The 26,499-nt window shown below is 42.7% G+C and overlaps 1 protein-coding gene across 4 annotated transcripts; it reads left to right on the top strand.

Annotated features, from left to right (window-relative positions):
- ACVR1C (activin A receptor type 1C) lies at window positions 1–25,828 on the top strand. 4 transcript variants are annotated; one of them, XM_066634110.1, is made up of 8 exons: window positions 4–226; window positions 12,961–13,206; window positions 16,266–16,496; window positions 18,489–18,656; window positions 19,626–19,782; window positions 21,704–21,828; window positions 23,464–23,594; window positions 25,703–25,828. In XM_066634110.1, exons 1-8 carry the CDS (start codon window positions 73–75, stop codon window positions 25,826–25,828), a joined length of 1,338 nt encoding a protein of 445 aa, XP_066490207.1. In that variant the 5' UTR covers window positions 4–72. The 4 variants fall into 4 exon arrangements, with proteins under 4 accessions (XP_066490214.1, XP_066490207.1, XP_066490190.1 ...); XM_066634093.1 differs by having other exon boundaries at window positions 73–226; window positions 12,967–13,206; XM_066634102.1 differs by lacking the exon at window positions 12,961–13,206 and having other exon boundaries at window positions 73–226.
- The last annotated feature ends 671 nt before the right edge of the window (window positions 25,829–26,499 follow it).

The raw sequence follows: 26,499 nt of genomic DNA, 5'->3' as shown, positions 1-26,499 counted from the left end.
ACTTGTGTGTGCCAATTATGTGAGAAAACGAACTTCACTTGCGAAACGGAGGGCGCATGCTGGGCTTCTGTCATGTTAACGAATGGTAAACAAGAGGTGATAAAGTCGTGTGTTTCTCTCTTGCAACTAAAGGTACAAATATTCTGCCACAGTTCTAAGAATATAACCAAGACAGAATGCTGCTATACAGATTTCTGCAACAACGTCACCATTCACCTGCCCGCAGGTAAGCTATGCTTATTAGCGAAGAACATCTGCTAAGACCATAGTCCTTACTTTTGTAGAAGTACTTTTGTAGAAAAGCCCCTGTGAATTGCAATGGGATGTGACACTTATTGCTGCACAACATGTTAACATGCTAGAAAATAAGCTCACACCTTTTTGCTTTTCTTCCTGGAAACTTTATCATTTGTTCAAATGAAGTTTTTGAATTTTCATTCCCTGGTAAGTCTCTTACCCTCTGAATGATGGCTATGCTCATTCTGGGTTTTAGGAGAATGCAGTATAAATTTCACCTTGTGCCCTAATCTCCAAAGCTGTCACATGAGCAAAGTGTTCCCTGTTGATTTCAGTGTTGGGGAACTATTCCACAGGAAAAATGAAAAAGAGCCTTGGATAAAATTTCTTACGGTGGGTAAGAAACTCCTTACCATCTGATTTCTGCATATAGGCCTTCATACTAGTCCGTTTTTCAGCTACAAGGAGACAGAAGCTTGTGACGGCAGTGAAAAAGAGCAGCCTTGGGTAACAAGGACTTTGCTTGAACAGGTGCCCTTTACTTCCAAAGAACCTTTGCTAAAAGAAAGCATTGAAACTTTATTGTACAGAACCATATGTGATGGATCACCTTCTTGTCCAAACAGAACATCTCCTTATCCATTTTGTATGACTTAAAAATCTTGCTCCTATTTCATGTGATGTTTATTTTGCTGTTAATGTTTAATTCTTGTTGCCTTCTTGCTTCAAATTTTAACTGTTGCTTGGCGGCAAAAAAAGTGAAGGGAATAGTTTTCATGTGCCTTTTAGAAATACAAAAGCATCTGTGGCCTGCCAAGAATTCTGTCTAGAATCAAGCAGTGCTTCACATTTATAATAAATTAAGATATGTGAAGACACAGAACTCAAATCTATCTTGGGTCATGAAGTGACTTTAACAAACACCTGGTTGCTCTTATGTTTTCTTACTGGATGATAGTCAACTCATGCACACGTTCACATCATTCCAAGAGTGGGGGGGGGGGGTTGCAATTGTGGTACTCTTGACCTCTGCGTTTTTGTCAGAACATAGACTTAGTGGCCTATGTGCATAGACCACTGCTACATAGATGGGAATTGCATGAGCATTACATTGGAGAAATGGGATGTGACCATCATGCAGTTCCTGCTTACTTGTGTTGGTCAGTATTCACTCATTGGTTAAAATGTAGGGAGCGGAGAGGCCAGCATGATGATCCCAAATCACTCCCTCAGCATATAAAGAATGCATTGTGCTAGTTAGTCTGCTTGGTACATTTGAGTTCTCCTTAGCGAAGTCATTGGTGGGGAGGAGTCCAGGAAATCCTGGCAGCCACCACAGAGACTTTAGCACCAAATGAAGTTTCCTGTAGGGCTGAAGAAAAGTTATTGCTATGAGTTCTTCCAAGAGTGGAAAGGTAGACCTTGATGGCCTCAGCCTGATGTTTCAAATTCCCTCCAGCAGAGGGTGGTGGGAATGTAATACTATGAGTGTAATACTGGTGGAGCAACTGAACAATAAGATGCTTTGTTGGAGGTCAGATATACCTCCAACTATGAGGTCAGATATACCTCTTTAATAATGAGACATGTAACATATTAGACCAGGGGTGCCCAAAACCTGGCCCGGGGGCTACTTGTGGCCCTCAGGGGCGTCCAATCCGGCCCTCGGGGAACTCCCAGTCTCTAATGAGCCTCTGGCCCTCCGGAGACTTGCTGGCGCCCATGCTGGCCCAATGCAACTGCTCTCAGCATGAGGACGACTGTTTAACCTCTCACCTGAGCTGTGGGATGAGGGTTCCCTCCACTACTTGCTGTTTCCTGTGATGCAGTAGTGGCAGCGAAGGAAAGGCTAGCCTTGCTTTGTGCAAGGCCTTTTATAGGCGTTGAGTTATTGCAAGACCTTCATTCATTCATGTAAGTTCAATCTCTAATAAATTCATTTATGTAAATTTATTCAAATTTTAAATGTAAATTAATTATTTTTTTTCTTGGCCCCTGACACAGTGTCAGAGAGATGATGTGGCCTTCCTGCCAAAATGTTTGGACACCTCTGTATTAGACATATGTTATGAGGTAGCAATCTCCCATAGTGAGGAGATAATCTTCCAGTAAAGGCTAGCAACAGAAGAAATTGGACTGGAGTTCTGTGCCCAACCTCTGAACCTTGATTGGCCATGTGTAATGCCATATTTGTCCAACCAAAACTTAAGTCTGGGAGAATCCTTACAAGTTCCGATGAAGAGTGAGCCACTAGGCTATAGGTCTATATTTCAGCAGAGGGAGTGTGTGGCAGCAAACCTGCAGTTGTTGCAACACAGGAAATTGCAGGGCTGCCATCCTAAGCACACAATATGGAATAAAGGTGAGTTGAAACAAGTGGAACCTTTCAGAGTAAATGCGTTTTAAGATTTGGGTGTAAATCTGGATTCATACTGAAAGAATTAAGTACGGCAAGCTGATTTTTCTGGTTTCAAGACTCAGTCACTGAATGAGGAGAACCACTTGGGCATGTTGGGGTGACTAGCTGGCCCATACCTCTGGTTCTCTGTGGTTGGTATACTGAGCATTGCTTCATCCTGCTATCCTACCCACACTTACCCAGGAGTAAGTCCCATTTACTATCATTGTTAAAAAAATATACACAGCAGCTTGTTAAAAGTATAGGTCTGTAACATTTCCCCAAATGCAGCCACATACCATGGTAGCATCAAGTCTAATATATTAAAAATAAAATATTGAAATGAATGGGGACCCACCTGAAATTGGCTTGTGACCCACTGTTTGAGAAACACTGGCATAAACAATTGCCTGCTTCTTTTTCTGCAATGTGTGTTGTAGGATAAATAGGTCCATGTAGATTCAGTGTATTATACAGTATAATCTATTTTGAGGACAGTATGCAAGAAGCAATCCTTCCCTCCTCCTTTTCTTAGCTCTCTAACATCACTTACTGCCCAATGCATACTCAGAAGTAAGTTCCATTGAGTTCCGTGGGCTCTACTCCCAAGTAAGGGAATACAGGCTTGTAGCCTTAATAAATGATTCCTACATTATTAGGTCTCTGGAAACAACAGTAATGCTGTACCCAGGGCCTATGAGAGGAATTTTAGCAGGGGGTACAAAGTTTTTTCTGGGCTCCTTCCCAAAGGGGAAGGGGGCAATGGGGCAGGCAGAACAGGGGGCAAAATAGGGCAGGGGAGGGTGCTGACAGCTATAATAGTCTTTGGAGCTCAGATCTACTAGGCTTCTTGATGGAGAGCCCAGGTCTACCCAACCATGTGGCATTGGCAGTTAGATAAAGTAATAAGGAAAACCAAACACACTCCTAAGTCTCTCAGAAATTTTTGAAATATAGAAAATTGATTGCAGAAAATTAACATCATTGTATTTAGGCTCACACTAGAATGGATCAAAATGAACTTCTGCAGCAGCTGTAACCCCACAGCTGGGTCCCTGAGCTTCTATACACTCCTTCATGGTTATGGGATCCACAAGCCAAACAGCTAACGTGGCAGGCCAGTTTCCTCGCAGATTTGACACTGTGTTGAGGAGGGTCATGGATGCTTTCCTGGGCTTGGTGTGTATGACTTGCAGCAGCAGTTAATACTGCATGCACATGGTTGTGCCCCAGCATTATGCGCTGGCAGTGAGTTCAGGTGAGATAGGAAAATGTCAGACCCCAGGAACTTTCTGGGGCCCCTCTTTTGGCTCCTGGGCCCTCTTTCTGACCCTGGACCTGGGTACAAATTACCCCCTTTACCCCCCCTCTCCTAGGCCCTGGCTGTACTCATCATAGATTTTATGAGATGAATTTGTCATGTCAAAAAAGTTACTGATCAGGCTTTAGGAAATATTTCCAAGGAAGCTTTTGAGCTGAATAAATTTCCAGTGGAGCCAAATATTATGATAGGAAAAATGGTTACTTCTGAGAGCCTTTATTCAGTTCAATTTTTTGTTTTAAAATATATGCTATCACAATTTTAAGCTTGTAGGAAAGTGTGGTGCAGGTTCTTCCTGGTACATAAATATCAAAGTTGATACAATTTTGTGTAACCGGCACTGTTTACTTACAAATAAATAGCTCTGTCAAGGCTGTTCTGTCAAGGCTAACCATACGGGTCCTTCAGCGGCTTCTGGCTTTTTCCATTGTGGAGGTTTTACCTTTTCAGTGTGGGATGATGAAGATGATGATTCTCAGCATTCTTTGTGACTTCCCTTAAAACATGGAAGGACTATTGCTTCATGGCAAGGACTCTGTTTTGCATGGTCATGGCTCCATTTATTCAGTCCCTGATACCTTCTGTTTAAAGGCGGTAGCACTGCTGAGAAGAAAGTGCCTTCTTTCTTCTAGAAAGAGGAAATCAAAAGGTACTGGACTTCTAGAGCCAGTGGTTTGATATAAAAGAATCTGCTTTATACTATCCCTGTATATGAGAGAGAACATCAGTGGGAACATTTGATAGAGAATTAAGTGCAGGCCTTCCTACTCCCACGTTCTGTCCAAAGGTACATGATAAAGTGAAACTTCCTATGGTAAAACCGTGGCCTACACTGTTATCATAAAACCATAGGTGTTTTCACATTGTAGGAAGTGCCTTGGGTGTGTATTAAAGCATCTTACTTCAGAGGTTGCCTGCTAAAAGCAAACATACTAAACTCTGACTTTGGTACAAATGGCAGACTGTTGGGGTTCCACACCATGACCCCTCCTTTCCTCCCCCTAACCTGTTCTTTTGCTTACCACCTGCCTAATAAAGAATTGTATACAACTTGAAAACTTACTCCTTTAAGGGCACAATCCTAACCCCTTATGTCAGTGCTGTCCAGCACTGCATAGTGGTGCCAGTGGGATGTGTGCTGCATCCTGCAGTTGGGGGACAGTCACGGAGACCTCCTCAAAGTAAGGCAATGTTTGTTTCCTTACCTTGGAGTTGCATTGCCCTTAAGTCAGTACTGGAAAGCACTGACATAAGGGGCTAGGATTGCGCCTTAACTTTTGGTTGGTTCTAATAAATTATGTACCCATCCACGGGTATGGGGGGGGCAGAAAGGACTGGGTGGGCAGATTTAGTCATGGTCAGATCAAAGACAACGTACTGTGCCTCAAGCAACCTAATAGCAGGTCACAGGCACTTCCAGCACCCTCAGAAACACCAGTGTACATGACGCAATCCATCTGGTGAAGACTCGGCCATCCTGGACTACATCCTGATTAATTCTCTATTCCAATTATCACTTAAATGATAATTGGTACGTGCAGTGAGGGGGCCTGACTGTGGATCTGATCATCACCTTGTTCATGCTAAGGTCCAGCTGGAACTACAATGGACAAAACACAAGGCACCCCCACCAGTCAAACTGAACTGGGCATGTCTGAGGGATCCGGAACTCAGACAAGAATTCCAAATCGCTCTATCCAACAAATTTGTAGCACTCAAACCATTGGGTGATGTTGATGCAAAAGAGAAGCAGATATCGGAGTCAATCCTAGAATGTGCTGTCCTCCTGTACCCACCCATCCACTGTCAGACACAGCCATGGATTTTGGACAAGTGCCTGGATCTGGTGGACAAATGGAAACGAGCCAAACGTGTCAACTTAGAACAATACCGGAAACTGAACAAACAGGTCAGACAGAAGTTGAAGGTGGAAGAGGAAGCCTACTGGAATAGTGTGGCAGCCAACCTGGAACAGGCCGCATCCAAGCATGAATACTGGACTCTGTATCAGGAGACTGAATAGTAAAACTAAGTTGATCAATCACAATATCAAGAAAGCAGATGGCACCTTTGTGAGCTCCCCTGGCGAATGCCTGCAGCAGTGGAAAGAATTCTTCCAACAAGTATATAAATACACCCCACCCAAGGGACCACCACCTGAGAATCAATTTCTCGATGATCGAGCCATCGATTGATGAGGCGGAGAGTGCTATAAGGTCATTGAAGAATGGAAAGGCACCCGGAGTGGACCATTTAATTGCTGAAATGATCAAAGCTGGGGGAGACATCCTGCTGCAACAGCTCCACATCCTCCTGACATGCATCTGGTGCTTGGAACGAATCCCACTAGCATGGAAACAAGCTATCATTGTGCCAGTCCTGAAGAGTGGCAATAGCCGAGAGTGCAGGAACGACCACAGCATCAGCCACCTCTCAATTATCAGCAAGGTGTTGATAAAAATCATACAATCTAGGCTGCAGAAATATCGTGAACAGACCAGCTGAGAAGAGCAGGCAGGATTCAGGTCACATCAGGGCAGTACTGATCAAATATTTGCTATTCGTCAATGGATGGAAGAAAAGATCAAGTGTGGAAAGCAAACCATCATCATCTTCATCAACTTCAAATCTGCATTCAACTGCGTTCAATGGCCTGCCCTGTGGAGGGCACTGGACAATGAGCACACACCACTGAAGATCATTCAACTTCTCCAGGTATTGTACATGGCAGCATGTGGATCCGAAACGAACTGTTCAACCAATTTCCCATTCAAGCTGGAGTCCACCAGGGAGATGTTGCTTCTTCCCTGCTTTCAATATCGTGGTTGATTGATTGATACCATTATGAGGAAGGCATTCAAGGACAGGCTTGGAGTTCAGTAATGGAAGTGCCCTTCTAGGACCTCCGGAGGACATTCTGAAACTCGTGGAGGATGCGCATGGCTTCCACTGGCCTCAGAACAGCTCTGGACACGACTGGAGCAAGTTGCGTCTGGTTGTGTTTGGAGCTCAGAGGACCCCGAAATCCACGTGATTTGATATCAGGTGCTGTAAATGTGCTTTATAGTACATATATGGCACCCAGCACCGGCACTAGGTAACGAGGGTCCACCTGTATTTGGTTTTTGGAATCTACATGGCAGAAGTGGCCCTAATTTTATGCTGTGTTTGTACGGCTGGAACTCCCACCCTAAAGGAATAGACAGGATTTCCTTAATCAGATTAGAGTAATGGGATGATTATATGTGTAATAAACTGTTTGCCTTCTCTCTGGATTAGCACTAATCTGTTTTGAATTAGTCTGATTTTAGAAAAGGATGGGCAGCTGGATTTGTTGCCCGCCATCATATTTTAGAGTAAAGGAAGTGAAATGGTAGATGCACAGAACAGGATCTTCTGCCTGGAGCAATTGTGATGACACAAGAGGCTGGAGATGGGTATGGAGGCATTCCTACAGCACAGGACTCTGTGCCCTTGAACCACCATAATGGGTTTCAGAACCTATAACTGCTTCCTCTGCCGCAGCCAAGACATCAAAGCACCACTTATATTGGTGCAGAGTGAAGGGCTGGGGTAGGGGCCGCCCCAGGGCTGCCACCGCCTGCCCCCCCGCCCAGGAATACCTCCCTCCCACCTCCTCCCAGTCTCCCCCCACCTACCTTTTCTGCTTGCGTCGGCCCAGTCGGGCCAACACAAGTGTCCAAGGGGAAGCCAGAGCAGAGGCTTATATCAGCCTCCACAGGCCAGTGCTTCTTGCAGTGTCAGCCTGGCTTGCGCCCTATATTTTTGTTCTGACCCAAAAGTGCAGGAAAGTTGTGATGTGCTCTTATGCCTAAAATTTGGGGTTCTGTCTCAGGCATTTTGGTGAAAAAGAGAATAACATTTGTGACGCAAGGCTTCCAAGGGGCACATTTGGGTGCCATGTTTTAGGTGGTTCTCAGAGTTTTTCAAAGTTCACTTTCTTTCCTTGGACAGCTGTGTGAAAGTGCTGTCCAGAAGCTATTGTGTGGCTATGAAGCAGCTATAATGCTTTCTGAAGAAGCCACATGCGAATGGCCAGAATAATCTACATGTTTATCATTGCAGGTATTTAAAAAAATTATACTAATGCAACATACCCTTCGGTAAATTACTTTTGACTATGTACTTTGAACAAGAGATGGTCACATTGGAAAGCTTTGCGTAGGAGGGATAAAGTGTTAACTTGGGCTCTGGCGAAGATCTGAATTTCTAAAACATTTTTGGAATATACCTTTAGATTGCAATCCTATCCACACTTTCCTGAGTGTGTGTATGATGGGGCTTACTTTGGAGTAGACATGCTTAGGATTGTGCTGTTAGTACACTAACATTTTGGGGTCAGTGTTTCAGGCCCCAGGGCCCATTTCACATATGCGTGTTAAAAGCATCATTGAGTACAAACATGGTTTTCCTGTTAATACTTGAAATCAGATTCATATTGCTGTGCATTATATATTTGCTTTTAATTTATCTTGCTCTTTTGGAAAGTACTGTATTTCCAGCTGCTTAGCAACCAAATAACATCCTCTTTCATTGCTTAAAAAGGATCTTCATTAACAGAGTATGGTCTGGGCTTCCTCCAGTACGTTAACCTCATCATGCAATTGCCAGATTACCCTGATGAATGCAAGTTAATTTATAAACAGCTTCTGTTATTTTTAAAAGTGGGTAGGTTTTTAAAATAAGAGCTACAAAACCTGCTTTGCTTGTTGTTGACCACTAGTGACTTCAGTTCGTCAACAGGAGTTTAATTTTATGTTTTTTTTCAGAGATGGGCATGGCGATGGTGCAATGCTAATTCTTGTTTGGCCAGACTTAGATCATGTCATAGTTCTATTTTGAATGTGCTATCAACTTCTTAAAGTTGTGTTCCCTGCATAGTTTATGAGTTCATCCTCATTTCACTTTTGGTCCTTCTGATGACCTGTCTCTGGGCATCATGGTGTTGAGTTGTTAAAAATAGAGTTTAATAGACAGAATGTTCTGTTTTAAAAAAAATAAAAAATTCTCCCCAGACAGAGGCATTCATCTGTTGTTCAAACTCTCAGGAGTCTATTGTCTGAAATTCTGATTGCTCTTACTTGGAAATAAGTTCAATTAAAACCCATGGCTCGTGCTTCCAAGTAAACTTATTGGACTGGAAGGAAACTGCAAAGACCAGCTTTCTAACACAGTGAAACACAAGGGACCATAGTTCAGTGGCTGAATATGTGCTTTGTATGCTAAAGGCCCCAGGTTTAATACCCGCCATCTCTAGTTGAAAGGATTTCTGGCAGTGGGAGTATGAAAGGTCCTGGAGAGTTGCTGCCTGTAGGCAGAGACAATATTGGGCTGGATGGATCAATGGTCTGACTTCATAAGTTCCTATTGATTGGCATGGCAGCCCAATATATGATGATGCTGTAGTCACAATTATGGATAACGCGAGCTCCTTCAGATTTATCATTCACCAGACATTCTGCAGATAATTGTATCCAAATCTACAGAGCTTCAAATATTTTACAGGTGAAAATTGGGACGTATGTTACAAAAAGTGTTTGTAACACTAATCCTCGTATAAAAATCACTGTCCATGTGCTCCACTCAGTTATTCATAATAGCCTAGCCTTCTGAAGCAGGGTGTTTCAATAAACTGACCATAACAGTTTGCTTTAAAATAAAAATCCACAGCCCAATCCAGACTGGTCTTTCTGCTGGTTAGCAGAACACGCATTCCACTGGTGGAAGTGCCACTGCAGAGGTGAAGGCATAATGTCTCTTCCCCATGTCCGATGCAGTCATGTCATGGCATCACACCATGTCATGATGTCACACAACACTGTGACGTCATTGCTCCAGCTTCTCCTTGGGGCAGGGCTTTGCCTCCTCTCAGCTTCGGGGAAAGCTCGGAGCCTTTTCTGAAGCCAAGAGGAGGCACAGCACAGCCTGCAGCGCCCTGCCCTGGGGAGAATGTCACAATGTTCTCCTCCGGGGGTGGAGCTTTGCAGTGCCCCCTTCTGGCATCAGGGATGGCTCGTAGCCTTTCCCAAAGCCAGGAGGAGCTACTGTGGAGACTGTAGTGCCCTGTCTTTGAGGTGACTGGGTGCAGTCTCAACACCACCTCTGAGTGGATGGAAGTGCCACTGCAGCAGCACATGACAAGCCCACCAGTGAACATGACTGATGGCTGTGTGTGCAAGCTGCCAGAGAGGCCTCCCATAGTCAGCACCAGCACGTTGGTGGTTGGAGTAAGTGGTAGAAGAAACAGGGAGTATAGGGGGGAGGAATGGGGGAATATCTGGGCTGGTTGGTTGGCAACCTGGGCTGGGAGCATCCTAACCCCATTCCTTCCCTTGTATCCTCTCCCTTAATTCTGCACCAGCTGGTGCAGATCCAAGGAAAACCATTGGTGTAGAGGAGGCTTACTCCAAGGTGAGGGAACAAAAGTTCCCTCAACTTGAGGAGCTCTCCAGAATGCCCTCCACTAGATACAGTGTGTGCCCCATTGGTGCATCTGTATGGGGGGGGGGTTTTAATTAGGATTGGTCTGTAAGTTTGTTTAATTGCACACTGAATCTCACAGTGGACCTGGTTGTACTCAGCAAAGAATCAGTGCAATCCAAATATATTTGGCAACATATCTAATCCCAACAGACATTTGCAAGGAAAAGGTGGAAGGGAAATGGTGCACTGGCATTTTATTAAATTTGCAGACCAGTGATGTCATCAAAATAGCACAAAAAAGATCTTTTGTCAAGTCTGCTTTGTAAGTTGTTAGCAACTAATGATGGGGTACCCATCTTTTTTTGGGGGGGGGAGAGATGTCAAATAACTAGGATACATATATGGTAGTGCTTTATGTTATGCTTCTAATATTTTCAGATTTAAGTGTGACACTGGCCACAGGCAAAGTGCTTACCTGTGCAAACATTCCATATGCACGCCTTCATATTTAAATGCATTTACTACATGTCCTATTAAGCCTATTAGTGTGTAGTGCTGTCGTGCTTACAGTCCACTTGCTGGGCCAGCAATCATTGGGGTGCTAATGAAACATCTAAATCAGTGGTTCTCACACATTTAGCACTGGGACCCACTTTTTTAGAATGAGAATCTGTCAGGACCCACCAGAAGTGATGTCATGACCGGAAGTGACGTCATCAAGCAGGAAAATTTTAGCAATCCTAGGCTGCAATCCTACCCGCACTTACCCAGGAGTCAGTAGCATTTACTATCATTGTTAAAAGTATATACATAGTAGCTTGTTAGAAGTATAGTTTTATAACATTTCCCCAAATGCAGTCACATATCATGGCAGCATCAAGTCTAATATATTAAAAATAAAATATTGAAATGGGTGGGGACCCACCTGAAATTGGCCCATGACCCACCTAGTGGGTCCCGACCCACAGTTTGAGAAACACTTATCTAAATTATACATCTAAATTCTGTGTATGGCTTTACTCGTGTCCCACGTCTAGATTGTGCCTCAGCAATAAGCTTATCAGTGGTGACATTCCATCCGCTGAGGGAGTTGTTTACAGAGGCCGAGTGCTGGGCTGCAAATGGCAAAGTAATTAGTTAAATTTAGGGCAGTAGGTGTCACTCTATCACTGTTTATTCTGCCGCTGAATTTGACCTGTGCACTTTGGTCTCTCCAGATTTATTCTGAGTTCATTGAATGATATCTTTTACAACTCTGAAAAGCTTTTTCAAACATGTTACATCTACTGCTGTTGCAAGTAGTTTTTTCTCCATTAGTTCTGTATTAGTTCTTGGGCTTATGTGGTCACTAAAATTGTGTTCTTATCTGTAGTATGTTTGATTGTGTGGAAGGCAACAGAAAGGGAAGGAGGAACAGCTAGGCCTTTTTCTATCACCCTGGCTGGGGTACATTTGCTATTTTTTTTTAGTTAATCATTTTGTTTATTGAACTTTTTTGAATTCAAAAACAGAAAAGTCAAAGCAAGAATATTATTTTCTCTACCCTCCTGCTCAAAGCAGACTCCATCAGTGGCTATTCTGCCTAGTCATTTTTCAATGGAACAAACTAGAACTCATTTCTTTTCCACTTTCCTCCGGTGCCCTTTTTTACTCTTCAGACCATGTAAACAGGACACATTTCTTATAAAGGTAGTGGCTGAATCCCAGCTCCTTTCCATGCTGCTGGAATAATTTTTGAAGGAACAACCTCAGAACCAGTGATGTCACTAGGGCTTGCATCACCTGGTGCGAGAGGCCAGCACATCACCCCCATAATGGACCTTCTCCCATGCAGACCCAGGTGGTGGGCATGGTGATGTACCATTGCCCCTCCCCCGCTGGGTTTTTGGCTATACCTTTTGACAGAACGCAAATATTTCAATGCGGTTTTTTTTACTGCATTCTGCTGCAAATTACGCATCAGATGATAAATAACATGATGGTATTACTCCTACAAACCACAATTTTAGCTATTTCGGTCACTAGTGGTGTCACCCCCCCATGTACGTCACTTGATGCGGTACACACCTCCTGTACCCCTTAGCAACACCACTGCTCAGAGTTGCAATAGAAATGTTTGTTTTGAGATAATATGTTATGTGCCTTCATAACACAAGAAGTCTCAGGCCACATGGGAGGAACCCATGTTGTAGTTCCTCCCAACACCAGCCTCTCCTCCTCGGAAATTGAGGAGAATACTGGCATTGGAAAGAGTTGCAGAATGCATTGGTATAGGCACTATACTGATGGGGTGAATAATGGAATCGAATGGAATGAAATTATGATTATTTAACAGCACAAAAGTAGGAAATTGGATTCTGATGCCTTTTTCCTTGTTACAAGGCATTTAAAGGTGGACCTCGGAATCAGTGGTGAGTCAAATCAGTGAATACTAAATCAGTGGATACTGATGTTCTTGTATAATGTAAATCTTTTTAGTTGTTTCCATGTAAATGCACATTAAAAGCTTTTTCCAGATGACTACACATTGTATTTTGTCTTTACTTTATCTGTTTTTCAGGTCAAGACACTGCAAGCAAACCAAACATGGGACCTGTGGAACTGACAGTGATTGTAACCATACCAGTATGTGTCTTGTGTGTAGTTTTGATGCTGACTATATACACATGTCAAGGTCACCACTGCAATTTCAGGAAGAAAAGAAGGCCAAATATTGAAGAACCCCTATCTGAGTGCAACCTAGTGAATCCAGGGAAAACTCTTAAAGATCTAATTTTTGATATGACAACGTCAGGTTCTGGATCTGGTATGTGTGTATGCACTGCAAAGTCCACTGGCACTTCCATAGGTGTATAAATATTTTCATAATAGGAACCACCAATATGATGGTTTTCCATGGCACAGTTGCTCCACCACTCACAAGACATGGTGTCAACTCATGTGGCTTTAAGGATCTTACTTGATCAAAGTGATGTGGCAAGTGGCTCCATTGCAGCTATCTCAATGTTAATGAGATAGTCAAGATCAGGCCCTTAGTTGTAGTCCAATTCATGAGATGCTGAGTTTCAATTTTCAATCAAAAAAAGTTGACAAAGTGGTTGACATATCAAAATACAGTAGATGAAATAATGGTTCATCTAATGAAATAACAGTGAGTCTCTTGGGAACAATTATTCCCCCATTATTCATCAGATGAACCATTGTTCCCAAGAGACTCACAGTTTCCAAAATCATATACAAGGACAAGACTGGGAGCAGTCTCTGTGAGAGGTTGTGTGCTAGGATAAATAGAGACAGTTATTTCACCCCTGCTAAATATGAAAGTTCCCATTTTAAAAGGTTCCTCATTGCCTAGTTAGTAGTCAGAGGAAGTGATCTAAAGAAGGGTAGTGGGCTGCATGGGTAGTGGGTAGTGGGAGAGAAATATTATTGCAATGTAATATATTATATTGTAATATTGTAGTATATTAAACATAATATATTACATTCTTATTATGATTACCTATAAAAAATACAGGAAAACCCCAGAATCCATGGCTCTGGTATGTGCTGTTTCAATTATCCACAGATCCCAGGGACTCCCTTTAAAAAGGTAGGGAAAGTAAAGAAAACTGCCCAAAACAGCTGTTTCTGTGTTTGTGCAGCAAAACCGCTGCATCTTCAGGGCTGCAGGCCTGAGCTGCCTGCAGCCTCTTCCTGGTTGTACCGAAGTGCTTCCCTTCCCTGAAGGTCGCCTCAGAATGCAGCACAGCTAGGAAGAGAATGCATTAAGATGCATTCTGGGGTGACCGTGGGGGAAAGGAAGAACCTTGGTGCAACCAAGAAGAGGCTGCAGGCAGCTTGGAAGGCTGCCTGCTGGTCTCGAGATGCAGCGGTTTTGCTGTGCAAAGGTAGGCGTAGCTATATTTGGCATTTCCTTTACTTTTTCCTACCTATTTACAGTCCCTGTGTATAGGATTGCCCCATTGAGTTTAATGGGACTGAGTCCCAAGGCAGTGTGTATAGGATTGCAGTGGAAAATATCAGAGTTGGTATGCTAAGCAACATCTGACCGTATGCCAAATGTGAAAGGGGTTTATGACTGCAGAGCTGTAGCAGCTGAGGTCTTTTCAGGATTTTGAGACTATTCGTTGTATGTCTGTGAAAGACAAATGTTTTAGCTTCAAAGGTCAGATTCCTGCTGACAGTTCCTGGGTGCTTCCTGAGCCAGAAACTTTCAAACAGTTTTGAAATAAGTGTAGGTTTAGATTAATCTTCTTGCTTAACGCCATGCCTTGTGTGAAGTGGAGACGGGAACTGGAATCTAATTTCTTCTAAGCTGAATGCCCTGAAGGCCTGGCCTGAGACAGAACCAATCTGTTGTTGTTCAAAAAAGAAAAGGGCATCTTAATGATACTCATATTGAGCAGCACTGGTCAGGCCTCCAGCATTTTCCAGGCAGCATTCTACGTAGCAAGTGAGAGATGATAACATTCTCACTACATGCACCTAAAATGCTTAACAATCACAAATTAAAATTATTCCTGTAAAATCTTTCTTCTTTATTAGTCTGCAAGCTCTGGAAGCCTGGTAAAAGTGCTTCCAGGGCCAGGCAGTTCCTGCCCATTCATGATGCAGACCAAGGTGGTCAACTTAGGCAGCAGATTCATGGAAGGCAGCCACTTGCCTGCCTCCACAGGCTTTTGCTGCTCCTCATTAGAGATAATCCAACCCACTGCTGTCCTCCCCTCCCCTCCAAACCTCCTCTTGCACTCCATTTCTCTTGTTCTTTTCAAGTCCAGGAGTGAGAGGAAGAGATGTAGTGGAGGCAGCCAGGTAAGGAAGTAGTATTTAGTGGAGGTGAAAAGTTTGCCGCATTTCTACCTGGAACCACATAGAGGTTGAAGGGGCCCACGTAGTCACTCTGGCTGACACTCCTGGGACTCACCTTGTCATTGCCCAAACCTCTGCTTGGATGTCTTCAGGCTCTGGGCTTTGTCACATTGTGTTTTTGTTACTCTGGCTGGCGCAAGGCCCAGGACTCACCACTGGCTGCCACCCTTGCTGACGAGTGACAAAATCACAATGTGACAAGGCCTGGAGTGGACCAAAGATAGCTGAGCAAAGGCTTGGACAGCGATAAGAGTGGCGGCTGCTGGTGAGTCCTGGGAATGGCGGTATGTGCTATGTGGGTCACGATAGATTGTTTTAAAAATTGGGTCATGGTGCTCAGAAGTTTAGGAAGCACTGGACAAGCATATTTGGAAGGTTTGTTCATGTGCGTGAGTAGTGGGAAGGTAGGAGCTGACCCAGTCAATGCCAGAGCTGCATTTTGAATTTGGAAAATGATGATTAATGCCTATAATGTGAGTTGGTGTCTGTTTTGTCAGCAATACTTTCAAGTTACATGGAAGCAAACATATAATGATAATTTTCGAAATCCCAAACTATGGGAACAATTGATCCTATCTATTTTATTATCATACTCTGAATTATAGATTCCCCTGGCTCTTTTTCTTCTGCCACTTAGGCGGCTGCAGTCCTACACAGGCTTACATGGGAGTAAATTCCATTGAGTTGAATAGGACTTACTTCTGAATAGGCATGCTTAGGATTGTGCTGTTAATGGGCCATCTGTTTTTTTACAAGACCAATAACTTCAAGGCTGACAGTAGTACGTGTATAGATTGGGTGTGATTGAATAACATTTTGCCTCCATTAAAAACTATGGAAACTTTGCTGCTGATTTCAATATGTTTTGGACTGCACAAATAAGAGAGTGCCTCGATGTGTATTTTACGAGCTCTTTTATGTTGTGGAAAAATAATGACTGAGTTTTTAAAAAGAAAATCTGTGCTTTACAAATGTCTCCATTTCTCTTGTTAGGTTTACCTCTGCTTGTGCAAAGAACCATTGCAAGGACTATTGTTCTTCAGGAAATAGTAGGAAAAGGTCGATTTGGTGAAGTCTGGCGCGGAAAATGGTGTGGGGAGGACGTAGCCGTAAAGATCTTTTCCTCGAGAGATGAGCGGTCTTGGTTTCGTGAAGCAGAAATCTATCAGACAATTATGTTGAGGCATGAAAATATCTTGGGTTTTATTGCTGCTGACAACAAGGGTATAGTACTTTCAAACAGCTTCACAATGTTTGGCCTCTGGTGGATTATTCCTGTGGAATTATTTTTCTTTTCTTTTTTAAAACAGGTGCATGGAAAAAGATAGGGATATGTAGCATAGAGTAGAATGAGTAAGGTTTGGTTTTTGTTGGTGAAGAGAGAAAAGTTGCACTCTGTGATTTTTGCACTCTGTGAACTACCAGTGCAGACAGGGTACTTTTTCAGTGTTGATGAACTGTTTGGGAATATCCCCATATCCTTTTGGCTCAACCCTAGTATTGACCCCAAGTGGTAAAGAGAGTTGGTGCAGGGTAGTGGCTAAAGGACTGAGCTGTAAGTCAGGACTTTCCTGGTTCAAATCTCGCCTCTGTCATGAATTCACTTGGTGGTCTTAAGGAAGTCACACTCTTAAGGTCTTAAGGAAGTCACAGCTCCTCAATTGCAATGTAACACTCATCTTACAGGGTTGAAAACATTACAAAAAGACCATTCATGTGAAGCACTTCGAATACTCAAAAGTGCTATTAAATATTACTTTTTAGTATATTATTACAGAGATTAGTACTCCCATACAATTGGGCTTTGTATGTCACAACTTACTAGGAAGGCTGACCTGCTTTGTTACCTTATTCTTCAACTCCAGCTCAAGTGGAATGAAATAAAAAGTAAAAGCATTCATTTATTTCAATACTAGCACAATCAATGTTCATGGCTCGGTTATAGAGTAACGTAAAGTTAAAGGCCTCTATACTTAGAATCAACCCCTGAGCTTAAAATCGCAATAGCTTACAATAGAAAAGGAAGAGGGATAAGAAAAAAAAGAGGAAGATGAGACAACAGGGAAAGAATATGTGCAGATGCAGTTAATGCACCTTTAGGCTAATTTCAGTTGTATAGTAGATAAGAGCTAACACATTACCCAAGAGCTTCACAAGAAGTGGTGGTTTCTGTGGAGGGGTTTGAAGGATGAGTGGGGTAGCATGACATATGGGTTCTGGGAGAGGAGTTCCAGGTTCACACAGCAACAAGGGCAAATTGAGTGGTCATTCATTGTTGAGGTTTACCTGCAGTAAGTTTTCCACTGCTTTGGATTATATGTTGGATATATTATGTTAGTGCAATGGTTCCCAGACTGGGTATTTGGGAACTGCTGTAAGTAAGTGCTTGTGGAGGAGGGACAAAGGCAGTGGCATCATCTTCATGATTGCACCACTGCCAGAGACAAAAGGCATCTTTTTAAACTACCTGTGGCAAAGCCTTCCAGGTGGTGTGGGGAACCTGCGGACCTCTCTGCACGGCTCTCCAAGTCTCAGAAAAGCTTAAAATAGCGATCGCAACTCACTACTGGTTTGCAATCGTGGAACCAGAAGTGGGCTCCCCACACTCCCCAGAAGGCCGGTGCTACCAAGGGTATGTGTAAAAAAAAAACCTTTTCGTCCCAGGCAGAGACACAATTGTGGTGATTGCGTTGATCACGTTGCTGCTTTCAATGTTTCCCTACCCTGTAAGGGAGCAGAGACAGGGCTATCCTAGCTGGGGCATCACAACGCTCCAGTTTGGAAACCTCTGCTTTAGTGGATGGCACGTTTTGCCCTAAAGGGACAACCCCTAAATAAAGGTAGCATACAATACCCCGAACATCCATAGAAATATATGAATTTTTATGTGATCTATGTGATCTAAACCTTGTGAAGCAGAGTGTGATCATTTGAGTCCCACTGAACAAATAATATAGGTGAGCTGCAAGCATCTTAAGTGTATGAACTTGAAACTGAGATTCTCCATTTAATAAATAGACAAAATGCATGAAACTTCATCCTGACATGATATGTATACCCAGGAAAGACAAGATTACCGAATATTTTCAGAAAAATTGAATGATATTTGAAATGATTAAATATTTAGATGTGTGTGTGTGTGTGTGTGTGTGTGAGAGAGAGAGAGAGAGAGAGAGAATGCTGCATAAAACTAAATATAATTGTTTTTCTCAACAGATAATGGAACTTGGACTCAGCTGTGGCTTGTGTCTGAATACCACGGGCAAGGTTCTTTGTTTGACTATTTAAACAGCAACACTGTGACGGTCGATGGGATGATTAAGCTGACACTTTCGATTGCAAGTGGCCTTGCACACCTTCATATGGAGATCGTTGGTACACAAGGTGCCTGGACTTCAGATGCCCTTACATTACATTCACCTCAAAGGGAAAGAGAGAACGATTAGGGCAAGATAACATCAGTGTGTAGCTTATATAATATTGACTTATTAGTTTTATATCCAAACTTTCTTCGAAGGACCACAGAGTGTCATATGAATCCTAATGTGTTCCCCTCTCCACCCATTTTATTTATGTAAAAATTTATATCCCACCTTTTAAGCACTGAGATTTTTGAGGTGGCTAACAAATATAAAAACAGAAAATGATCACTACAAAAACACATATGGGCCGACGCAAGGCTCTGGGGTTTGTGGGGAGGAGCTGTGAGGGAGGCGTTCTGGGGCAGGAGATGGGTGGCCCCAGGGGCAGGAGGATAGGGAGCAGGAGGCGGGACTGGGACCCGGCAGTTATGCCAGAGCCCAACCCCATTCCCCAAGCAGCGTGAAGTGGCTTCAAGTCCTCGGACTTGTGCCACCTCAGGAGGTGGCGCAAGTCTGAGAAGACCCATAGGGGCTGCAGTGGTTTACCCGGGGGTAAGGGGAAGTGTTTCCCCTTACCTTCAGCTGAGTCACTTTGAAGCCCGATCTTGTGCTGGATACAGTGCAAGCCTTCTGGCTTGCCTGTTCCAGCACAAGATAGGATTGCACTGATAGTGTTATCACCAATTAAAACAAGCATTGAGTTACAGTTCGGAAGCAGCAGCATGTTTTCTAAGGCCTTCGAGAGGACTTAGAAGGTTACTTCCTGTTTTCAGGGGAGAACGGAAATGACATTTTTGGCCTTTATAATGCCTTCTGAGGCCCAGGGAGGGTTACAGGTGCTCAGACTCACATATTTCATTGTCTATAAGTTTTGGCATCTGCAGGGTTTCTGGGAACGGAACCCCCACGGATAACGTGGGACATCTGTATATTCATTGTAGTGATATAGTAGAAGACATTTTGACCTTGTAGTGTATTTTGTGCCTTACAGGCAAGCCAGCTATTTCACACAGAGACCTGAAATCTAAAAATATTTTAGTCAAAAGGAATGAAACCTGTGCCATTGCTGATTTGGGACTGGCCGTGAAACATGATTCTGTATTAAACACAATTGACATACCTCAGAATCCTCGAGTGGGAACAAAGAGGTAAGACAGATTGATGGTAGAACATGTGCAATAGTAATTCATCCTTTTAAATAATGTGAGTTGAGTTGAGCTGCAGTGGGGTGGTACTTTTCACCAAAGAAATTTTTTCTGAGTCAAACATGCAGTCCAATTCTGGAAATAGTTTGAGGAACCTGCAAAATGGGATGAAAATGCTTACCGATTTAGAACAAGTATACTTAGAATTGCCATCACTATAATTTCGCTTTGTGACATGATCATGTAGCAAAATCTGATTGGCCACATGGAGCTATCATGTCTCCATGCTGGCTATGTGACTGGAAAACATAACCCATAAAAAGAAGAGCCTTGTTTTTTTATTTTAATAATAATAATAATAATAATAATAATAATAATAATAATAATAATAATAATAATAATAATAATAATAATAATAATATAATGGTATCAGAACAGTGGCTGAGAGGGAAAGCAAATGAGAAAGGTAAAAATTTTTGTTGGGAGGGGTTGTCTTTCAGAAAATATTCTGGACCTCCTGAAATCCCCTTTTCCTTCCATGTTGAAAATGTTTGCGTATGAAAATCTGGCACAGTCTTTAGGGCTAATGTTATCAGTACTTTGTTTTGGTTGTTTGCTTGAAAGACTAGCAACTAGCAAAGTCCTCCTACTTTGTCCCTGAATAAATGTGTCATTATGGTACTTGTTTGTACTGACATGCAGCCCAATCTGCTGCTCAGAGTGCAGGGCTGTTGCAGCACCGAAAATGGCTGTTGCTGCATCCTGAGCGCTGACCAGTCAACGCCGGTGGCACCTCAGGAGAAGGGGACGTCTCCCCTTCTCCCGGGTAAGGCAAGTAGCCCTGCAGTGGGGCTACTCAATTCTATGGCAACCTGTGGGTCGCTGTAGAATCAAGATGGCCCAACACGGAGGCTCAGGCTCAGGATCAGAGCAGAGCAGAGCTCCATTGGTCCTGCCTTCCTCTCTGTCGTCCCCTGCCTCCCCCCACCCCAGAACACCTTCTTCCCGCCTCCCCATGCCCCCACCTACTTCTCTGCCACCCAGCAGTCCACGTGACTGCTGAGCGGCAGAGCACCAGCACTAGGCCTGGCTGGCACTGAGCTAGCACCAGCACTTCGCTGGCGCTAGGGCCTCACAAATGTGCTTTATGGCACGTTTGTGATAGTATGCGCCAGAGGTAAGCTGACGTGCATTGTTTCGGATTGGGTCCTGCATCCGTAAAAATATTGGCAACGTGCAAAAACATATGATTAGACAAATGTGTGAAGAATCAAAATACTAAAGACCATTGCCTGTGATGCTTCAGAAGTTATTTCCAAGTACTATTGAGTAATAAATTATTACTATTCAGAACTCCTTGCTTTATCCCTATAACCTACATACCTGAATATCTAATCAGTTACTGGGACATAAAATATGTAGCCAGAAGAAGTGAAAGTTCAGAATGATTCAGCATTCCTACTGTTGTTTTAGGGAAATTGAGCTCATCAAAGCCCTTTTCACACGATCAGAGGCTGAAATTTGAATGCCCTGTGGGAAGGTGGCAGGCTGCAGCTCAGCCTTTGTGCATTGAGTAGATTTTTGAACAGACCTTACATGTGTACAAACATACAGTCTTTTTGCCAATGTTCTCTATGTGTTTAGGACACTTTCTGCTGCAGAGAGCTCACTCTTTCTGGAAGAGTGTCTATACACACTGATTGTATGGGGGGGGGGGAATTAAAGCCTTACACTTCTTCAGAGTTGCCTAAGTCAAATCAATAATAGCCGTGAATCTTATTTTTTTCTTCCCGACTAGTGATATTTAAATATCTCAGTTGTAGAAGATTTTGCTTATCCTTCCTTTAAAAAAATAATTATTAGCTATGGAAAAATACACAATTTCTTCTCCTTTGGTGAGACTAGTCCATTCTGTGTTTGACAGGTATATGGCTCCAGAAATACTTGATGACACCATGAATGTGAATATTTTTGAGTCTTTCAAACGTGCAGACATCTACTCCCTTGGTTTGGTATACTGGGAAATATCCCGAAGATGCTCAGTGGGAGGTATAGTTATGTTTTTTTAAAGCATGTTAATTTTTCTAATTAAGATGCCTTGACACTGCCAAAGGCCTTCCACTGTATTTTTCATTTATTCTTCACATATTGTAACAATATAGACACAAAATTTGTTAAATTTATTTGATACTCTGAAGGTGATTTCTATTTTCATAGAAGTTAAATTCTGGGGAAAGCTGCCTTGAACTTGTGGGAGAAAAGAACCTCGCTAACTGTATTAGATTAAATTGATGAAAATTTTTGTCTGGTGAATATAGAGTCAAACATGCAAATACAGTTGCAGCAGTCTTTTGAAATGCAAGTGCCCTTTTTCTGCAGTTTGCCTTGATGTGATTGAAATTGTTGGAACCCTATGGGGTGCTACTTTGTACAGACAGCTTAGTGTATGGAACTGCTTTCTTAAGGTTTTTTTTGCAAGTGGCAATCACATTGTCGTTTGCACATATGAATTGGAAGTAAATAGCTCCCTTTTCTAGAAAAGATTCTCTTTTCTCCATCCTCAGAGATATTGGTATATCAGACAGGATGCAACACCTCACTCATGCAAAGACATTCCTAAAGGCTGCCAGACTGGCATCTCCATCTACTAATGGTAGGGATGGTTGTTGTGGACCACTGAAGGAGTTACTGGGGATGAGGAGAGGACTACCTTTTTAGGAAAGAGTCTAGAAAAGAGGGGAAAGACAAATCTGGATGATACTACTATTTAATTGTTGGCGAAGACCTAAGCCAGGGGTATCAAATTCATTTCATACAGATGGCTGAATAGCATTCATGATGTCTGCTGAGGGCTGAAAGTGATGTCATTAAACAGGTCATGACCAAAAATAAGCACTTTTTCTCACTTGGGAACGCAAATGACCGAAGAGAAAATATACATATCTTGATCATATTCAAGATATGGGAGAGCTCAATTTTCAAGTGGGCTGCCCTTTCAGCAGTAACACCTCAGCATGGCTCAGCAGCTGAGAGCCTGAAGGCCAGATAAAAAGCTTGTGAGGGCTGCATCCGGCTGCCGGGCCTTATGTTTGACACCCCTGACCTAAGCCTTCTCCTTCAGCTTTCCCTTCTCTGTTTTAGCTCATCCAATCTTTGAAGGACACACAGGCTATTTTAGCCCATGCTGACTCTTCATTTGCTCTTAGAGCTGACAAGAACAAGTGTGGGCACTGTAGATGTTGTCCTGGCTTCACAGTTTGGCTTCCTGAGAGTCAGTGGGTGGAAAGATGCCTGCCCTTTCCAGGGACTTCCATGCTACACCACTGAACCGGGGATGTGGGAAACCATTGTGTAAATAAGCTCTTGGGTACAGATGAGTGCCTCAGAAATACTGTCACAACATATAAAATGATGATGTAGCAAAAAAAATTACAACTTGTGTTCCTCTAAAGAGGCTGTTTTAAGGATTACATTTTTAGTAATGTGGAGGTAAAAATTGTGGGGGAAAAAAAATCTTTTAGGAAAGACATCCTCTGATACACAAAACATTTGCACATCTGAGCCAGGACACTGGTGACTAGTTGCTTTCTTTATGACATATACACACTTCTCCTAAGACATTTCTTCAATAACATTGGAAGTGGCCCTCATATAATTTACTTTTACACTTTGTCCCTCTTCTAGGAATTGTTGAAGAGTATCAGTTACCTTATTATGATGTTGTGCCTTCTGATCCCTCAATAGAAGATATGAGAAAAGTTGTCTGTGAGCAAAAATTGAGACCAAATATCCCAAATCAGTGGCAAAGCTGTGAGGTAAATCTGTTTTTGTTTTCTTTTCTCTTTTTTTCTTTCCTTTTTATTGCAGCTGTTACTGTATAAAAACTGTACATTTTTCAGTTGAGCATAAAGAAACAGACCACCGTTATTTTCCTTCAGTGGTGGCACCTACGCTTCAAAAGGAGTAAACCAGAAATGGGGCCAATAGGAAGCAGAGTTTAGCCCTAGAGGCTTTTTCACATTCCATGGCTTAATCCTAGAATAAATGATGCTCATAAAGGGCATAGTGCTTCAGCCAAGCTGTGGAGAGTGTCCTGTCCTTATGTGAGACTGCATGTTTCCCCCAAACACCTACAGTTTAGGGACAAAGATATGGTGCTCAGGCAGGTATTGTGTAAAAATTCACCACTGTATGTAAAACAGAGCAATTATATCATTGTACAGGTGGGGCCTCTTTATTCGCAGATCCGGCATTTGCGAATTTGCCTTACCACGGACCCCGGATTGCCCCTCCCTGCATACCTCCCAGACAGAACTGGAACCTTGCTCTGGCTGTGTCTGGAAGATTTACTGAGAGAGGTTGATCTACTCAGAGAGGTTGCACGCCACTGTGTGCAGTCTCTCCGAGGCTCAGAATGCCGCCCAGAGCCTTTTTCATGCGACTTCTGGTTTTTGCTGAAAACCGGAAGTCATGTTAGAAACACTCAAGGTGACATTCTGAGCTTTGGAGAGGCAGCATGTGGTGGCACACAGCCTCTTTGATGCTCAGAAGGGCTCCGGACGCAACCAGAGCAAGGCTCCAATTGCATTCATAGCCCAGGTGGGCCAAAAATCATGGATTTGCATGGATACAATTTTTAGTATCCACGGGGGGTCTGGGAATGGATCGTTGACCGATACACCTGTATGAGACACAATAGAAAGATTACGGGTACTTTTGGTGATCATCAGAAACACAGGTGGCTATTACGTTCTCTACAGAAGTTACCATTCCAAAATATAATATCATTAAGTATTAATCATTTATTTGTTAGCCGCCTTGAGTGCTCCTTTCTGGAGTGGAAAGGTGGGATATAAATTCTACTAATAAGTAAGTAAGTAAGTAAGTAAGTACTGTTGGGCTGCAATCCTATCCACTCTTGAACACATAGGCTTGCACTGTCAGTTTTGTAAATGATGCTCTTCCTTTATCAAAAATAGAAGGACTTGGTCATGGAAACAGTGTTCCATGTAACACAAGTTTTAGAAAACTCTTTCCTGGCATGATTTATTATTAACAGTATTTATATACTGCTTTTCAACTAAAAGTTCACAAAGCAGTTTACAGAGAAAAATCAAATAACTAAATGGCTCCCTGTCCCAAAAGGGCTCACAATCTAAAAGATGCAAATGAATACCAGCAGACAGCCACTAGAACAGACAGTGCTGGGGTGAGGTGGGCCAGTTACTCTAAAAAAAAAAGGAGCACCCACTTGAAAAAGTGTCTCTTACCCAATTAGCAGGGGTTATCAACAGATTTATCAACAGAGATGAAGTTATGCCAGTGTTACAAGTGGTAACTACAAGGTTTTACCTGAAATATTACTGTTTTCTATACTGGATGCCACTTTATTCAACCTCTGCAGAAAAGCATTAAGCAATTTTCGATTAACGTTCCTGGAGGCAGGATGAGCTGAATGAGGACTTTTGATCTTTAGTTTATACCATTTTTCTATCTCATTTTCTTTTTTTAAAAAAACCAAAGCAATGTACAATAGCTGAATAATAAAAATAATAATAAATGTTTTAGGGCACAATGCTAACCCACTTTCCAGAACTGACATAACAGCAATACAGTTCTGAGGTCAGGGAACAAATATTCCCTTACTTGGAGGAGGCCTCTGTGAGTGACACCCAACTGCAGGATGCAGCACACGTCCCATTTGCACTGCTATGCCAGTGCTGGAAAGTTGGTTAGGATTTGGGCTTTAGTTGCTTTTCACTAGAATATCTCAAAGAATAAAAAAGGTACATCTCAAAATATAAAAGGTACACTTCAGGCTCAGTATTCTGAAATTGTCTCTCACACCCTGGCATTTTTTTGTACTGTGCAACAGCACAGAAATGAAAACTAATGCCCGTTGCCTACTCTACTCTCCCTTCAGGCGCTCAGAGTAATGGGCCGAATAATGCGCGAATGCTGGTACCCCAGTGGAGCAGCTCGACTGACGGCGCTTCGCATTAAGAAGACGATTTCTCAACTTTATGTACAAGAAGATTCCAAAGCTTAAGTTTGCATGTCCCATGGGAACGGAGAAGGAAAGGAATCATTTGTGTGTTCTTTTTTTTCTTTTTTCTTTTGCATTGTTTTAATTTTGCTCTACCTCACATGATGCAGAATTCAATATTTGAGAGCTCAAACCAGAGCACCGGATAGTAGCGTCATTTGTGGTTCAAAACCATGATTCCCAACTGGTATGTGATGCTCAACCTACCTTGGCTTGCAAATGAAAGTGACTTTTTTGGGAACGTGGGATAAGATTGGCACAAGTGTGTCATTGTGTTGACATCACCCTCCCATGCCAACATAAGCATCTGAATTTACATTTGAAGCAGTCTTCTACTGAATCACAATGTTGGTCTGTCTAGGTCAGAACTGTCTATTATGCTGACTGGCAGTGGCTATCCAGAGTTATAAATAGGGCTTGTTTTCCCAACTCCACTCAGAGATGTCAGGGATTGAACTTGGGACATTCTGCATGAGCTCTACTGGAGATACTAGGATGCATCTGGGGACTGAACATAGCATGGGAGGACCATGTCACGATGCCAGAGCACTGTTGTAGTTTGTGCTCATGATACTGAAATAATTGAAGGAATAACGTTCTTAGAAGATGTCTTGTTGTTGACAAAGTGTTTGCTATATCTCAGACCTGAATGCATTAAGTCAGCGTTTCTCAAC

This window comes from Tiliqua scincoides, chromosome 1 (genome assembly GCF_035046505.1).
Source record: "Tiliqua scincoides isolate rTilSci1 chromosome 1, rTilSci1.hap2, whole genome shotgun sequence".
NCBI lineage: Eukaryota > Metazoa > Chordata > Lepidosauria > Squamata > Scincidae > Tiliqua > Tiliqua scincoides.
Note: the sequence above shows the minus strand (reverse complement) of the source record. Positions and strands in the feature narration are given on the sequence as shown.

Coding starts and splice junctions, on each gene's coding strand:
- ACVR1C (XM_066634110.1), top strand. CDS start 73: ATGTTAACGAATGGTAAACAAGAGGTGATAAAGTCGTGTGTTTCTCTC. Junction 21,829..23,463: donor CCGAAGATGCTCAGTGGGAG/GTATAGTTATGT, acceptor TCCCTCTTCTAG/GAATTGTTGAAGAGTATCAG. Junction 23,595..25,702: donor ATCAGTGGCAAAGCTGTGAG/GTAAATCTGTTT, acceptor CTCTCCCTTCAG/GCGCTCAGAGTAATGGGCCG.